This window comes from Prosopis cineraria, unplaced genomic scaffold (genome assembly GCF_029017545.1).
Source record: "Prosopis cineraria cultivar Desert tree isolate PC_DT_omini unplaced genomic scaffold, ASM2901754v1 PC1, whole genome shotgun sequence".
NCBI lineage: Eukaryota > Viridiplantae > Streptophyta > Magnoliopsida > Fabales > Fabaceae > Prosopis > Prosopis cineraria.
In genome coordinates, this window is record NW_026555332.1 from 47,274,520 (window position 1) to 47,291,676 (window position 17,157).

At 34.0% G+C, this 17,157-nt stretch overlaps 1 protein-coding gene across 4 annotated transcripts; it reads right to left on the reverse strand.

Moving 5' to 3' along the window:
* Positions 1–554: 554 nt before the first annotated feature.
* LOC129309813 (protein fluG) lies at positions 555–15,004 on the reverse strand. Of its 4 annotated transcripts, XM_054951535.1 has the most exons (19): positions 14,957–14,975; positions 14,641–14,848; positions 13,319–13,570; positions 12,645–12,712; positions 12,435–12,550; positions 12,255–12,360; positions 11,498–11,654; positions 11,302–11,397; positions 10,829–10,877; positions 8,693–8,952; positions 7,136–7,308; positions 6,237–6,357; positions 6,117–6,169; positions 5,872–6,001; positions 4,866–5,011; positions 3,881–4,069; positions 2,847–3,079; positions 1,842–1,987; positions 555–946 (listed from the first exon to the last, which is right to left on the reverse strand). In XM_054951535.1, the coding sequence occupies exons 2-19, from the start codon at positions 14,800–14,802 to the stop codon at positions 884–886; spliced, it is 2,520 nt and encodes an 839-aa protein (XP_054807510.1). In that variant the 5' UTR covers positions 14,803–14,848; positions 14,957–14,975; the 3' UTR covers positions 555–883. The 4 variants fall into 4 exon arrangements, with proteins under 4 accessions (XP_054807510.1, XP_054807519.1, XP_054807528.1 ...); XM_054951544.1 differs by lacking the exon at positions 10,829–10,877 and having other exon boundaries at positions 11,280–11,397; XM_054951553.1 differs by lacking the exon at positions 555–946 and having other exon boundaries at positions 1,926–2,044; positions 14,957–15,000.
* Positions 15,005–17,157: the final 2,153 nt, after the last annotated feature.

Here is a 17,157-nt window from a genome sequence, read left to right on the forward strand (position 1 = left end):
TCAATAACTCGATAAAAAATCCGCCCTCGCAATCAAAACTCAAAAAGTTAATTAAGGTTACATGTGCATGCTGGAAATATATAAACTCAAAAAGTGGCATTTGGTTGATTAAGTTCTTTTATCTTTTTTAATAATGAAAAAAATATCATTATTATAAATACATCAACACAGAAAATGTGATTTATAAATTATGAATAATACAAACAATACAATATTCATGAAAATGTGATTTATAAATTATGAATAATACAAACAATACAATATTCATCTTGGACTCTATATAATATTCTCATCCAATCCTTTTTATAAGTCATTTCTACTAATTTTATTAATATCAATGCAAAAAAAGTAAAAGAAATAAAAGTGTATAAAATTTTAAATATATTCCTATATTAATAAATCTAAAAAGTGATGTTACGTTATCCTTTCTCTCTCATGAAGGGTAATTTTAGATATATTTTTCAAATACTACTTAAAAAGCCACACTATAATTTATAAATAAGACCAAATGGATATTCTAAAATGTATCTTATAAATGGGACCAGAGGCAGCACTGAAAAAATTTGAGCATAATATATATTAACAATGGATACAGTTCACAGAGCCTTACAAGATAAAAGATAATTTGTTGTTATTAACTTATCCATTATGCGTAGAGTGCACAGTGGTGGAAAACCATTGGGAAATACAGGACAAGGAACGAAAGCTACAATCCCTACGGGGTCGGGGAGGGGGGCGACTTTATTATTATTATTATTATTAGTATTACTATCTTGGTTTTGAACCACAAAGATCGGAAGCACTAATAATTTATACATGTGAAGAAATCACCAGAGTCTAATACTTTAGTCTGACTGATCTTGTACCAGTGCATCAGATTGATTCAGTATATGTGTATGAGATTCTTGTATGCATCCTCGTGCTCTGAGAAATAATTAATTTCAGCCTGGACATGAAACATCAATGATTATAATTAGCCTGACTGAAGCAATAACACGAAAAGCGAGAAAGAGAAGAGAAGAGAACTGTTTAAAGAGCCCCCATGATCATTCAGTCATCCAATTACTATTTGCTACATCGTTACAAATGACCGTGAAGAATATGCTCATGTTATGTGAAGAAACTAAGTGGAGAATGGTTAAATATCTATATCTAAGAACATGGTAACAGAAAACCGTGTGCTGTGTAAGCATATGTGCCAGCTCTAGAAAGTGGTGTCCCTCAACTATAATCTTGAGACCTCTTTTTTCTACTTTGTATTAGACTAACTGAAGTATGATATGAAGTACATAAAATTAAGGACAGAGAGATAAAAATGCATCCCAGCAATCGGAGTTGATTGCGTGATTTGTTGCAAACAGACTTAAACACTGCAGGTATTCCTTTTTCATTATATCTTACAAGACTTGCATTTAAAACTAATTAAGTGACAAAAAGAAATGTCCCACCTGCAGCATGAACTTTTAGAACTATAACACATGAAAAGCAGCTTATTCGCTTCCAAGACATAAGAGAGTAGTAGAGAAGTCTCCTTAAAAGTCAAATTGAGATGCCAAAGAAGCAAAGACAGCCCACGTTAAATACCAAAGAATTTAATCCGGAAGGGAAACCGCTTAAAAATTATCCACTCAATCTTCCACTCCATGGCAGCCTGTTACTATCTTCTTAACAAGTGTAATTGTATTATATCTGGTTGTTGATAAAGCATGATAGTATTGTGTGATCCATGCAGCCAGTCTTAGGGAGATAAAACTTCTGTCATTGTTGTTATAGCTATATTCTATATCATTTGGATTTACTAACTACCAATTAGGAAGCATGTTAATCCCCCTTGTACATACCTTTCGAACTGCTTTTATTGCGGTCAGCAGTTTTTCACCAATGAATTCTTTAAAGATGTCATCATCTTTATCAAGAGCCTCCAAAGATTCAGAGAGTGTACTCGGCAACCTTTGAAGTTTTTCTGGATAGCTTTCTGGGTCTGTATCTGTTTCATGCAAATTATTTTGGGGGGGGGGGGAATCTTAGATGCATCTTTGGAATTCTGAAGATGATAAGGATCACAATCATTAGGCAATCCAGTAAAATAACACGAGAAAAACAATAACAAATTGGTAGATTTGAATAACATTCAGTTTATTATACATATCACCTGAATAACTGTGACACATAGAAAACAAGGATATAACACTTGTTAAAGGTACATTAGCACACAAACAAATGTACTACCATGGGTAAGCCTATGATAAAGTTGTCCTGTCCCCTCTCCCTCTTTTTGTCTGTTTTAAATGCTTTTTACAAGAGCAAGAAAAAATGATTTAGAAGGATTTTATTTTATCTTGATGCAATTGTAATTGATTCAAACGATTAAACAAATGAAAATAGCCCAAAAAAAAAATCATTGGATGAAAGAAAGAAGTAAGAGAGATGACAGCAAAATCAGCGCTCAACTGGTAAGACCATAAAGGTGTACGCTGCGATAACCAAGTTCTAGAAGGAAATCGAAAAGTTTTCACGTTTCTATAACTACATTTATTGACTTGAGGAAGGAGAAAATAAGCATTATTCAACTTGGGTAACCTCTTGTGCGTCCTAGAAACGCAAACTTCCAGCCTGAGTTTCTATTAGCAAAAGATATGAGGTATGCCCGCCTTCTATTAGATGCGAGTCACGTCACAATTAACGCACTGAACAAACCCCATTTGAAAGCTGTTTCTTTGGTTATCCAAAATATTTCACAATGTCAGTCAGTTATTATTATTATTATTATTTTGTGTGATGATAAGTAGTGCTTGCAAAAAATATTCTAGTCATGCCATGTGTGATGAAAGATCAACTGAACTTACCAACAGGTTCAGGAAGAGAAAGGTGCCTACGAAGCCCATCAATTCCAGCAGCAATCATGGCGGCCAAGCCTAGATGAGGATTCGCAGTAGCATCGAATGATTTAATCTCAAAGTTACTCACTAGACCACCAGGAACCCCAGGCGGAGATGCAGCTCGTATTGGGGCCTCTTTGTTTTCATTTCCCCAGCACTTGAATGCACCGCTCCATGTATTGGGTTGTAGACGGTGGTAACTACAAGGAAGAAATAAGTGCTGAGCAACCAGGGGGGATAAGATAGTCCATGCAACATAATTTTAGATGCACAGGGATTAAGCGTGGACATTGCAACCTATAGAGATTAACGTTTTGCTGGTTAATTTTTTAGAACAATATTTTCGATAAAAATTCCTACATGCAAATCATAAAAAAAAAAAAAAAACTGACAACTATTGCATGTAACTTAAGATAAATTCTACATTCCTAAAGGATAATTCATATTTTGAATTTCCAGACAGATATCTAGGAAATAACTCATAATGAATCAATCTAAGCTTTACAAATTAAGACCAATACAGTCGCAAGTTACTTATGTACCAACGGCAGGGCTAGGTATCACAAAAAGACAGAGCTAATATGAAAACATCAAGTACCGAAGAAGGACAGAGAAGGCGGCGGTTCTCTATGATTAATATACATGATTAAATAAATCATTATAAGCTTTATCTTTTTAACAATTGCATGGAAAAAAAGAATGGAATCTGAATGTTCACAAGCTCAAGTCTCAACCGCTCAAGTTCCCGTTTCAGCAATATCATCAATTTCTAATCATATTCTGTTTTTTCTCTTTCATGGTCCGAAAACAAGTTCAATACAGAGGATTAGATTGTGTGCAGTTGGGTCCACTGCCAACAATCTAATCATCGTTGCTAGTTCTTAATCAACCATGTAATGAGAGATAGCAAAATTATGAACATACTGAAATTTCAAAAATAAACAATTAAATAAAATGCTTATATGATAAGATAATCATGGACTACCATTACGAAGAGCAACCTGTTAGGATGCGGTGCTATAAATGCCCAAAGTGAAGAAAGATGATGCAGAACTCCTGCCATGAATTCGTTTCCTATAGCCGATATTCCATATTTAGACGACTCATCTGATGCCATAAACACGTTTTGACCATTATGTGACAGGCTAAGATGCGCATGAACTCCAGAGCCAATGTCATCTAAAAAGCACCTTCAATATTACAAGAGAACATTGTTATACATGACGCGAAATATATATTTCTTAGCATTCACTTGAAGCAACCAAAGAGAGTTCAAAAGCTGTAGGTATTTATTACATGCTCGTTTTGATATATGCCACTCTAGTTGGACCCCTATGCTAGCTTTCCCTTTGGGTGGCCTATATCTCTTACTATGGAGTAACAGTCACAAACTACATGGGACTGTTAAAGGTTTAGAATTTATTATTACAAGGCCTGTTTGGCACAGCTAATAGGGTAATAGCTAATAGTATAGGTAGCACTGGAAAATATTTTCCACCTTATAGCCACTTTATATCGTTGCATTAACATATAATTGCCCTTGATGACAAAATGAAAATAATATTTTATTGATATAAATATTACTATGTCTATGTGTTAGTAAATAAATACAAAAACAAAATTTGTTTCAAAAGATAATGCACAAAATTTCCTATCATGGCTTATCCCACCCTTCCTAGGCAGATAGTAGAGGTAATTGTATAAGAAGGTCTAAATGAATAAGTTTATACTAACGTTTGTACGCCCCAAATAAAATATAAGCATTGGTTGCATTAGATTCTACTATCTTACCTGGCCTTATATGGCATAAGGGACCTAACAGCTGTATAGTTATCAGTTATCCTTATCTATAGAAGTTTTTCTTGTAGTTAAATTATATTTTCAAAATATTATAAAAGGTACAGAAGGCTGAAGTAGAGTGCCTTTCTTTAGCCCCTTTGATTTAGCCTTAAATGTCAACACCCTTCAAAGAATTTCCACTCTTACTTCGGCATAAAAGTTGCCAGCAACCCATGCTTTCTTGCAATTGCCTTAATAACCTCGTGAGTGTAGATTAACTCATCAGCAGCTTCAGTACAAGTCGAATAGCTCTGAATCACTTCAAATTGACCTTTTCCAGCTTCTGCATGTATCTTAAATATATAGAAAAGGGGAGAGAAAAAAGAGTCAGAAGATAAGGGCCACCAATTACAACCTCAGGAGAGGAATTGCGGATGACCTACAAAAAACAACCAAATGCTAATTTAAGCATTAATTTGGCACGTTCTGTATGGTGACAGTCCTTTCCAGAACCTTGGTTTGGCACAGTAATCTAACATGATCCATGTTTTAGACGGAGGAGGAGGCGTTGGTTCAGCACTATGGATATATATATATTTTTTTGGGAGGTATCTCGCTAATGATCATTAGAACAGTTCAAAGCCTGTAACTAGGCTAAGGTTAAAAGAAATTGAAATCATATCGAGCCTGTTTACATAAACTAATTTAGGTGAATTATATAATCCTTGTGTGAATTTGAACATGTTGATATAGAGCACTATTTTATTTAGTAACCAATTAGGAGTTCTGTTGGCGATTTTGCTCCATTCTTGTTAGTACAGAGAAGTAAAATCCTGGGCTCTTGTTATCTTTTAGTTCCTGTCCTACATCACTATATTATAGTTGACACAGGATTCAGAGAAATTCTGTTTACCTGATGTTTAGACAGTGGCCAATGTAGATCTCAAGGCCAAGAGTTGATTTTACCTTTAAAACTAATTCCAGGTCCTCCAACAAACAAAAGTCGACTGGAACTATTCGTTATAATTGTAAGAAGGTAAGCTCAAATTTCCTTCCTTTTCCCTTGATAACTTTTCATAAATAATGAAGTAGATAAACACTTCAAATCATAAGCTACAGACACTTCAGATAAAAATACAACACTAATGCTCAAACAAAAAGGTTTTCATCATATCCATATGTATAACTGATGATGCCATAAATTCCTTTTTACCTGTTCCACTAAAATACCCAAGGAATGAAGAGCAGCAATGACATCACGAAAAATGGGGGATGTGGCGTCAAACGCTGATGTGGAGGAGTAATGAGTTGAGTCAATCGGCACCCATTCTTCTTTCCCTTCCCTGAACAGTTTTTGTTTATGCACTTTTTTAATCAGTTCTCACGGTACAATTCAAACATTAGATCATGAAAGAGTATTATCTTTTTTATGAATAAGAAGGGCATTAATTTTAATACCTAGTTACACTCTTCAAGAGATAAAATTCGTTCTCGAACCCTGTATTCACTGCCTGGAAACATAGGTTCAAACATTAAACAACATTGTACCTCACAACTAAGACTAGCTTTACAACATACCAAGTCAAATTCATCTTTCAGAATCTTTGAAACTCTTCTTAAGGCCTCTCTTGGGCAATATTCCCATGCTTCACCTGATTTATTTTGCAAATTACATAAAACCATCTCCTCTTGATTTCTCCTGTCACAGAAAAGAGTTGCGACAGCTTAATGATTAAATCCATCAGCTCAAGAAGATAATCTTGAATTACAAATTTTCACGAACCCTTTTGTGGTTTTTGTGAAGAAGAAGAAGAATTCCATGGATATGGAAGTTGCAATGTTAAAGAAGTTAACGAATTAGGTAGTAATCAAATACAAAATAATAGCTCGTAGAATAGAATAACGAGACAAACTAATACATCTTGAAATGAAAAAAAATTATGAATAAGTTCAGTAATGCTAAGAATTGATTAAAGAAAAGCAAGAAAGGCATGAATATGGGATACTAACGCTAATCAAATTAGACCACTCGTAAATTCTGATAAAATAGAATGAGTGAATTTCACCCAACCACAAACACAAAATGTAATGTTTAGGGAACTTCATTCCAATTATGTTATGCAATGCAAAAGCTTTCACAATTATAAATGCCCAACGCAAAATAACTGTACATGTCATGAGTTGCAGGTTCTTTGAATGTCATTCTTCGACGTAACAATAGCTGGCCAAAGAAACTAACGTATCAATAAAATAAAGGGAGAAGTGAAGATTTCAAAATACTTGTCTTGTAATTATTATATTACTGCCTCTATTTGGCAAAAAGTTACTTTGTATTGAGATTTTCATTATCTTGCACTTTCAAGATAAATAGGGGGTGCACACACAATTTTGGGTGAAAATTTGAAAATAAATCACTATTTGCAAGACCAGTTAGCTATAAAATATCAGAAAATCCCATGAAGTAAAAAATGGAGTACCAAGGGATTTTCCTTTTCGTAGACAAGTCAGGCATCAGGGTTACTTCACCGACTGCAATTAAACCAGACCCTTCTACTGTTGTATCTAGATAAGAAGGCATTGCTATACAAGCGCTTGCCAAACCAACCCCATGCTCCTTAACAGCATCGTTAAAACGCTTTCCCGGAACAACCTAAAACAAAAATTAGCAGCATCTTGTGAATAGCTTAAATAATAAGAATTCCAAGCAGAACAAAAAATAGCCTTTTGCAGATCTGGAAAAATCATTCCTAAATACTTTAACATACTCATTCTGATGTAAGTGATAAAAAGGGAAAGCATGATGGGACAATAAGAGTGTAGCTAGTATCATGACAACAAATTCTGTTCATTGATGATCCAGCATCAATTGTTCATGTTACTGCTACTATTGCACAGCAATGAGGATTTATCACATTTCTTAATTTTGCTCCTTTAATCATGAATATATTTTCATTTATTTTTGAAGAAAATGTTATGCCAAAATTAATAAGTGTTACTTGTCTTTTGTTGTTATGTATATAACGATAAAAGACACTTTATTATGCTGAAAGAGCCGGACAGAGTATGTGAAATCCATCTGAAGCTATTGGAAATCAACATCCAGTTATATGACCGTTATTTACTTTAACGAACTGTATCAATCTATCCGCACAGCCATTGATTAGGTTCACGCAAGATCACTCATTCATGAAGAGAATAAGAAGAAAAAGAAAACAACAACAACAACAACAAGCCTTTATCCCACTAGGTGGGGTCGGCTACATGGATTGCAAGACGTCATTGTGCTCTATCATTTATCAAGCTTTTAGAAATATTATTAATTAAGAAATCGCGTTCAACGACTTCCAAGAGTGTTCTCTTAGGCCTTCAATAAGAAGAAAAAGAAAATGTGTAGCAATTGTCTTATGAAATTTTTGTTCTACGTTAATGTGAACATGAACTGTGGTTTCAGTTTTACAAGCAATCTAACTCTAAAATGTTTATTCAAGTGTCTTACTTCCCTGAATATGCAAGGATCCAAGCATTCCTCCATTTTCAATGATTGCTTGTACAACTTATCAAAGATGTAACTCAAGAAAGAATATTTTGGATATCAACTTGTCCAAGAAGACATCTATTTCAGGAAATGATACAATCACTTAAATAGGCAACAGTAAAACTGGCATGTGACAGCATGATGAAAAATCACTTAAATAGGCAACAGTAAAACTGGCGTGTGACAGCATGATGCAAAATTATGGCAAGCTTTTTCTAAAGGATAGTTAAATTACCTTGTTTCCTTACAAATATCTCAAACAGGAATTTTGAACCAGACAGAACAATCAAGTATTATGAATACCAGCCTAGTTGTGAGGACCATGGACAGTTATTCCAATTGTAAACATAATCACGAATTGCTTTTCTCATATTACAATTGTAACCTTTCTTAGTCATCAAGTAAACATTCTTAAATTTTCTCCTGAGGTTCCCCAATGTAAGATTCTATGTAGGACAGGAATGAGAAAGCGATAGAAATAGGTTTGACATAAACTCACACGGCATCTATGCTGTCCAGAAATATCAACCCACATGAGACGAACAAGCGACAATTCAGACTCTAACTCAATATTTGACTTTTGCGACAAGTTGTTGTGTGAAGTTACAGTACCAATGGCTGATTTAATCTTGTAAAAGTGGATTGCATTTCGTGCAAAGATGTCTTTGGCAGCTTCCACAGCCTCAGGAACTGAGAGATCGCCATCAATGCATGCATCACGTAAAACAGAGAAAACAACTTCACGAGACTTCTTTGCACCTGTCAAATTAAAAAATTATTATTATTATTATTATTATTTCAGTCAGCTACGTTTGGAACTCAAAGTATTGTGGCAGGGAGGAGGTAGAAATTTCCAGGGCCAACATTGTAGGTTATATAATACATAATATTATTCAGATGAAATATGAAAGAGATCTAATTATCTTTTACATTTACAAATAGATAAAATATTGTATTTAAATTAGTGATGTTACTAGCATGTGAATGGACCATAATTTTTGGGATAACAGGCACAGCAAAGGGTGGATTTCCTGAATATGCACTATTTTGCGAGAATGACAAATAAGTACCTTGTAAGAACATTAATACCAAATTAAGATTTTTCAATCCAAATTTCAGTACTCTTTCTACCATATTTTAGAACTAAAGTTTTTAATTTGGCATTAATGTTCTTACAAGGTCCTTAATTGTCATTCTCCCCACTATTTTATGTACATCTTACCAACTAACATTCTCTGACTCAAAATTTGATTCCCGATTACTTGAACTCAATTACACTCCAAAAGTCCAACCAAAGTACAAGTAGTTGATGATCTGTTCTAATGATGGCCTTCCTTGATTGAGTAGTGTTAGGTTGTCCAAGTGTGAGTAGGCTTAAGTAGATGTGAGAAGTCCAACATCGGATAAAGTTGAGCATAATAACTAATATAAAATAAAAAAAAAGATTCATAAACTTGAACCTTAAGGTTTAGAGTTAAGATATGGTGTCCTTCTACTACTCTTATCCGTTTATCCTCTCCCCCATTCCTGGGTGGTCGCTTTCCATTCCTAAAAAGTGATATCAAAGCCTGGTTTTGCCCAGGACTTACAAGCCCGTTATTTCGCACACATTTGAGCTCAAAAATGGAACTGACCTTTGCTGCGGTAGGGACTTGTGTGCGCCACACCGTTGGAAGCCCGAAACTGGGCGAGCCCTAAAAAAGCAAGGACTTGCTGTTGGGGATGTCTTTAATATGGGGAGCTTGTAAACTCACACTTGAGGAGGAAATTGTTAGGTTGTCCAAGTGTAAGTGGACTCAAGTAAATGTAGGAAGTCCCACATCAGATAAAGTTTGGCTTAATAATTAATATAAAATAAAGAGGAAGGACTCATAAACTTAAATCTTGAGATTTTAAGTTGAGATGTTGTGTCCTTTCACTATTCTTGCCTGTTTCTCCTCTCCCCGCGTCGTTGGTGATTAGTCATTGGGCTCAACTCTCTTTGAAATCTGTAACATCATGTCCAGATCTCATAGGATCAAGTTGACTTAGTTTGTTTTCATTTTTAGCTCTCTGATTTTCTGTGATATCCTGTAATGCAAGTTATATCTCTTTGATTTGCTTATCTCAAAGCATTCTGGTGGTTGATTTATAGGCATGGTCTCTCTATATATGTCCTGCACCTTCTCACTAATAAGACACGAATCCAGTTTTCATTAGGTCCCTCTTTCCAAGTATGTAAGCTTGTATAATTGATACGCAAATGGAACACATGCCCCAAAAGTAAATAAGAATTCCAGGTTGCCAAATGTAGAAATAAATTGAAACAGAATTATTGTCAGTAAGCCCGGCATATTTCTCCTTTTCAAACCTCTGGTCCGCCTTTATGTATGTGTGGACCATAATTTTCTAAGCTAAGGTGTCAAGACAAATTCCAAAAATCAGGATAAATGTTAAGGCAAGATAGCAGACAACATGCAGCTTGACAAAGTGATGAGACAATTCAAAACAAAGCTAGATGTCACAAAAGAAGAAGAAAATTATTTAAAACAAAGAAACAACTGTTTTAGTAAATGGAATATAAGAATTTAAAGCAAAGAAATAAGTGTTTTAGTAAATGGAGTATAAGGAATATATGTTAATGATGCAAACCAACCTAAGTAGAATGTTTCAGGAAATGCATAGCCATCAGTACTGAACATCACCTGCAAGTTATTCAAGCAAGACACTAAATGTCACCAGCACAGACCAAAAATACTACTCCACATGCCATATTGCCATGTGTGTGCCTGTGCAGCGTGTGCAAAAACATATTTCTCCACGTGCCATGCCATATTTCCATGCTACAGAAGTTTTTACAAAGTGAAAGGAGGGTGAAGTGAAGAACCCAGGAAGAAGGATAAAGATACAAAGAAAGAAATCATTGCTTTTTGATTTCCTTACTCGGAGAAATTGACATAAACGTTAGAAGTCATAACAATTGAGGCTATATAGTATAGATTACGAAGTATAAACTTCTAATATTAATTCCATATGCCACACCTGAATTTTGTATCCTACTATTGCATGAAAATTCTTATTTTCTATAACCAGTGCACAGTACTCACATATGACTGCGTATACTGTCACCTTATTTATTGGAGCTAGCTCTAATAGCTCTTTAACTGAAGATATCATTCCATGAACACTAAGCTTTGGAATTGCCAACCCAAAATCGAGATACACCTGAAGGAAAAAAAAAAATTATATTATTTACAATTCCAGAGAACCTGTTATCCAAATTAGATATGTACTAATATAATTTACAGAGTCATCTAACATTTACCTGGGTGTAAACAGATGCTAGATATGATGCTTCCCTTGAGAATGGATAGGACGCATGTAAAAGAACTATACGACACTTGGAATATCTCTTGTCTTCAAGAACTGCACGGAGATGAAGAGGGTTGGATAGTCGCATATCCAAATCTGTATCCCCAAAGCTACAAACAAAAAATAATATCTTAATTTATAGTACAACAACAACAACAAGCCTTTATCCCACTAGGTGGGATCGGCTAATCTTAATTTATAGTACATTGGTTAAAAGTGAAATGTATATTAATTGAAACTAAGGTAGCATAGGATGCCTAAGTCACACATTTAATGGTATGGGATACTCAATGGAGTATTTAAGTGAATTAGTTCTTCCATCCCAATAACTAGTTTTTAGGAGGATGGTTCCCCATCCCACTTAAGTAGTATGGGATGCTAAATATGGTATTTACCAAAAAGCAGTAACTAGCAAATGAACAAGATTTTCGGTAAATCCTAGAAGCGGACAAAGCATGGACTACTGCACTTCCGCAACATACGCACTACCAAATGCAAGACATTTCAAGAAACCTTATTAACTGAAGAGTAGTTGTTTACAAGAAATTTTAATGAACTCAGGTTTTACTGACTTTAGAAGTAATTATTTGGAAAAAAAAAAAAAAAAAAACAGCTACCCATTTTTTGAACTCATCCATTCCCTAAAAAATATTTGGCTATCAACGGGAGAATATGCTGAAGCATCGGACAATTTAAGAACTATCCATTACCCTGTGTGTATCTGCATTGGCAAGTCATAGGACTGAGCAACTTCCAAACTTTGCAAGAAGATGTAATCAATAAGGTTCTTGTTTGTTAAGCGGACAGGCTTCCCAGCTGAAAATAAGGAATTATGACTAAGAATATCCAGCATTACGTCATTTTGAAAGTAATTTACATACTCTACTCACCAATTAGCACTTCAGTTAGACCCTCCTCTGCAGCCTTGTTCGTCACTTTCGTATTGATTTCAAGACCACTACGATAAGCAGCAATACTTTTCAATCCAAAGATCTCACCAGCAACAGTAGAAAAAAATGCTAAGGAGTCCAGTCAAACTGGTGAATCATTTATGCAACTATATATCAATTAAAAAAGGAGATTGATTTTGCAAAGGATATGATTTCAACTTTGAGAGAAATGCTCCAGTAAACTTATCCAATGTCCAATGAGATCCATCTGTCAACGCCTAAAGTGACAAAAGATTTCAGAATATGTTAAATAAGTAGAATATGGCCGAAAGCATGGCTTATAAACAAATAGTATGCCTAAAATTACAAATGCAAGAATAGAAAGCAAATAAAAGTTGAAACCAAATTACAATATTTCATGTGTTTGGAATGAATGCATGTGTAAGAGTAATTCGCTTACAAAATTTCTGTTTTACAATGGTCCTTGGACGGTACTAACAACAATACTAGACTTTCCTCCTCAAATTCTAGTCTGTAATGAATTTTTATGACCTGATTGCACAAACTATTGTAATGAAAATTACTGAAGGCAAATATTCTTTTAACTTTAACAATGCAGCCAACAAAGAAAAGAATGCTGTCCCCCTCCCAAAAAAAAAAAGGTCATGTAAAAGTAAACTAAACATGAAATAATACCTTGCTGCAATTTTAGCTAGCAAACAATAACATAAATCCAAAATAGATCAGAGTTTGTATCTGACATAGTTCATTATGCAGTTAAAACAGAGGAAACAAAATAAAGAACAATATAATGCCTAAAAATAATATAACATGGCCAGCAATTATGAAATTTCAGATCAAAAGTGAAAATCTTAGCATCTCACTTCATCAAGAATTTTCTCGGCCAACCGCTCAATTCTTAAGATTCTACCAACAAGAGGTGTCAAACTCTCGTGCCACCTTAAATCATGCTTTTTATCCAATTCTAACCCATCATCAATGAGTATGGCAGAGATTTTTGCAGCTTTGAAGCATGTAGCACAGATGGATTGCAATCCAGAGACCCTTCGATATTCTTCAACACTTTGCAGAGAACATTGGGATCCATAGAGTTCAGCTATTTCTCTTAAACTTCTCTGTCATTGCATAATTTGATCACATTAGATGTCAATCAAAATAATTTGAATGCTCTCGAGCAAATTCCATTCCATAACACTAGTTACTAGCATATATAGATTGTAAGGTAGAACTGGGAATTAAACCACAGATGCTGCATGCAATTTAACATGAGACTAGTAAATTATCTGACTCAAGGAAATCGGTCCCATACTTCATGAAGCATCCGTAGAACGAAGTCAATCATTATTCTGGGGACTCACAAATGAGTTGTGAGTTTCAATTTAAAACACCATAAAATATAGTAACATGCTAGAAATCCTGAAGTATGGCTCAATAAGAACTGATGCAGCAGAGATGCAAGTAGAAATCATAGCACACATAATCAATTTACTTTCACAAAATTTAGAGGACATGCTAGAACGTATTCCTTGATCCTTTCCCTTCAACTTCATTTCCAGTTACTATTCATCTCTGATAAGGAAATCCGAAACTGGTTATGAGTTTGTCGTGTTTTGTGTTTTGATTGTCATAATTACACGATTACAATTATGTCGACTTCCCAACGTCAAAACAAAAAACCAACCGGAATGTAACATGTTATTTACAGTTATCTGTTTTACATGTGCGCCCAATATGGTGCAAGCCGGTAGGAAAATTCGTTATTGACTGATAGTAAAAAGATTATTCCAGTTTTCATTTTAAGGTCATATTAGAGGGTAGTAGATTAAAAGATCATCATCCCATAATTGTTCAAGGCCAATCATTTCCGTTGTTGCGAATAATGATAGTGGTTCTCCTATGATGACAATGGATTCAGAAGTTAATTGTTTTATGGAACAGGGGAATTAATGACAAAGTCCATTAATTGGAGCAAGGTAAATTGGAAACTATAAATCCTTTTGTTCCTTCAAATGAATCATTTAAGTCAATAAATAAGGATTTTTTTATCAGACTTGACAATGTGCAAGGGAAGCTAAAAAGTCGGGATTGTCTTCCATACTCATGAGGCAAGTCATGAATCAGGCCAGTTGGATCCAGATGGCGATGATGGTTGCAAATAACAGGAGAGGAAGTGAGGATGGAGTACCTTGAATGATAAAGAGTGAGGTGCGAAAGAAACGGCATCGCCATAGGCTTCAGAGAAGGCATGGATGAAAGCGAAGTTGGAGTTAAGGTCGACTATGTTGTGAGCGTGAGCGTCGACGAGCTCAACCTCCTCTACAGCTCTTCTCAAGCCTGCGAAGTCCATATCTCCCTCTGCCTTTGACTAATGCAGGAAGACTGTCTCGCCGTTCCTGTTCGATAGAGCCCATCTCAGTCTCTCTTCTATGTATATATATACACACACATATCAGCCGGACTACGCAATCCATGAGCCTGTTTTGAAGTTAAGAAAGTTTTACCGTACAAAGAAGTAGCGCTCCAGTCATGCATACGCAACGATGCACATTCAGGAGTAACACAATGATAATAATAGATAAATTGAGACTTCAAAAAGGGGTTTCAATCCTTTAATATTCCCTTTCAATACATTTTTTTTTTCATACTCTGTCTCAAATATTCATTTAACTACTATTTTAATTTAATGAAATAAAATTGTTAATTATAACAGACAAATAAATATAGCAATTATCATTGATAAACATTGCAGGCTTATATTCAAAAGTAATTAAATAATAATATTAAATAATTTATTTATTTTAATGTCATAATTAACAATCTCACATCATTAAATTAATAGTTGAAATTATATATAAAAAGATGTATTAAGAAAAAGAATGGAAATCAGAGAGCGTGCAAAGAAATGGATGATTTTATGTAATATAATTGTATTATCAAATTTAATCATGCTTCTTTTTTTATATAAATAATCTTATCATCCTACCGTCTCTTTCGGAGTTTATTCTTTCTTCTTGAAGTTATGAACGTCCGGCGTGTATCTTGTCCACGGTCTTATCTTCCCAAAAACAAAACAACAAAAACAAAAAAAAAAAAATTCTGGATGGCGTTATGAGTATTGTCGCTCGCAAGTGACAAGGGACACGTGGCTCCATACAGGAGCATTGGGTGCGAAAATAGAAACTTGTAGAAGAGTGATATGAGTAATCAAAATTGCAGCGCCATCCTTGCCGTTCTGATCATAATTATATTTTATAATTTATAATTCATCTGTTATGGCAGAATCTGCCCTCTGTTTGTGACCGTTGGAATTTCTCATCAACGGGGATGCACCTTGATTGAATAAAAGAGGAGATAAGAATCTGTGGGGGTGGCGAAATTGGTATTGGCAGGTATGCTGGTGCGGCCCCCCGCCCACGCTTTTCTCCTATTTATTTTGGTCTTTGTTTTTGAGTAACATTTAAAATCAATTTTAGAGGGAAAAATTATAATTTTATAAAAATATATCCAAATATTTATATTACATATTGAAATTAATTATAAATTTAAAATTATATTTTTTAAAAATATTCTAACATTCATTATATATGCTAAAATTAATTATAAATTTAAAACCATAGTTTTTTTTTAAATATTCAAACACCTCTTATTATATCAAAATCAATTATGAATCAAAAAGTATAATTTTTAAAATAATTTATATAATTTTTGTATAGATGTTTAGAAATGTTTAATTAAAAAATAGATAATAATAGCTTATAAAATAACTATGATTTTGGGTTCATGATTAACTTTGACATGTATAAGAGTGTTTGAATATTTTTAAGAAAATCATAGTTTTAAATTCATAATTAATTTTGAGATGCATAATGGACGTTTGAATTTTTTTTTTTTAACATGGTTTTAGATTTATAATTGATTTTAACATGTAATATGGGTGTTTGAATATATTTTTACAAAATTATGGTTTTACCTTATTATCAATTTTTTTTTTCAATTCTAATTAAAATCAATTTTATTTTATATAACATAATCAATTATATTCAAAATCAAACATATTAATTAATATTTTCATAATCAATTATATTCAATTAAAATCTAAACACACCTCTTGTCTACCACTCTGCCTGGCCTATTTTTTTATTTTTAATTAAAGGATCAGTTTACATTAAAAAGACAAAAAAAAATTGCAATCCAAGAGTTCCCAGAAATAAACTAGAAGGGAAAAAGAAACGAAAAGAAAGTGTCCCAAACTACCTTATTGCAATTTGAGTGGTGAATTCACATATTAACATGTAATTGTTCATTAATAGTGAATTTAAAATTTTTTCTTTATCACTAAGAGCAATTGTATCTCAATAAAATATATTTGCAAAAAAGGCTCTTAAGCTTGCAAAAAAGTTTTAAAATGTATTGAGTTTTAAGTGTAATATTTTTTCTTCTTGGAGCCTAGGTGTAATTTTTCCTTATTTTTCACTGAAACAAAAATAGCAAAACTAACGGAGACTAGTCGAAGAAGCAAAGCCAGGCTCAAAGTAGAAACGTAAAAAATTACGTGTATGAGAGCTAGCGAAACAAATTAGGGAGGCTACCAAGAGATAGTGTTGTGCGGTTTGCTCACGTCAGTTCTCTGAATTGAAAACAACTAGCACCGCCTAGTTATTTATAACTCAACAACCGCATCCACAGTCTTGATACTTTGAGC

Bases quoted from the DNA above. Each gene is read 5' to 3' on its own strand.
- LOC129309813 (XM_054951535.1), bottom strand. From the start codon at position 14,802: ATGGACTTCGCAGGCTTGAGAAGAGCTGTAGAGGAGGTTGAGCTCGTC. The intron at 10,878-11,301 runs GTGACAGTATAC...AATAACTTGCAG, and splicing joins AGCTAGCTCCAATAAATAAG to GTGATGTTCAGTACTGATGG. The intron at 8,953-10,828 runs GTTGGTTTGCAT...TTAATTTGACAG, and splicing joins TCCTGAAACATTCTACTTAG to GTGCAAAGAAGTCTCGTGAA.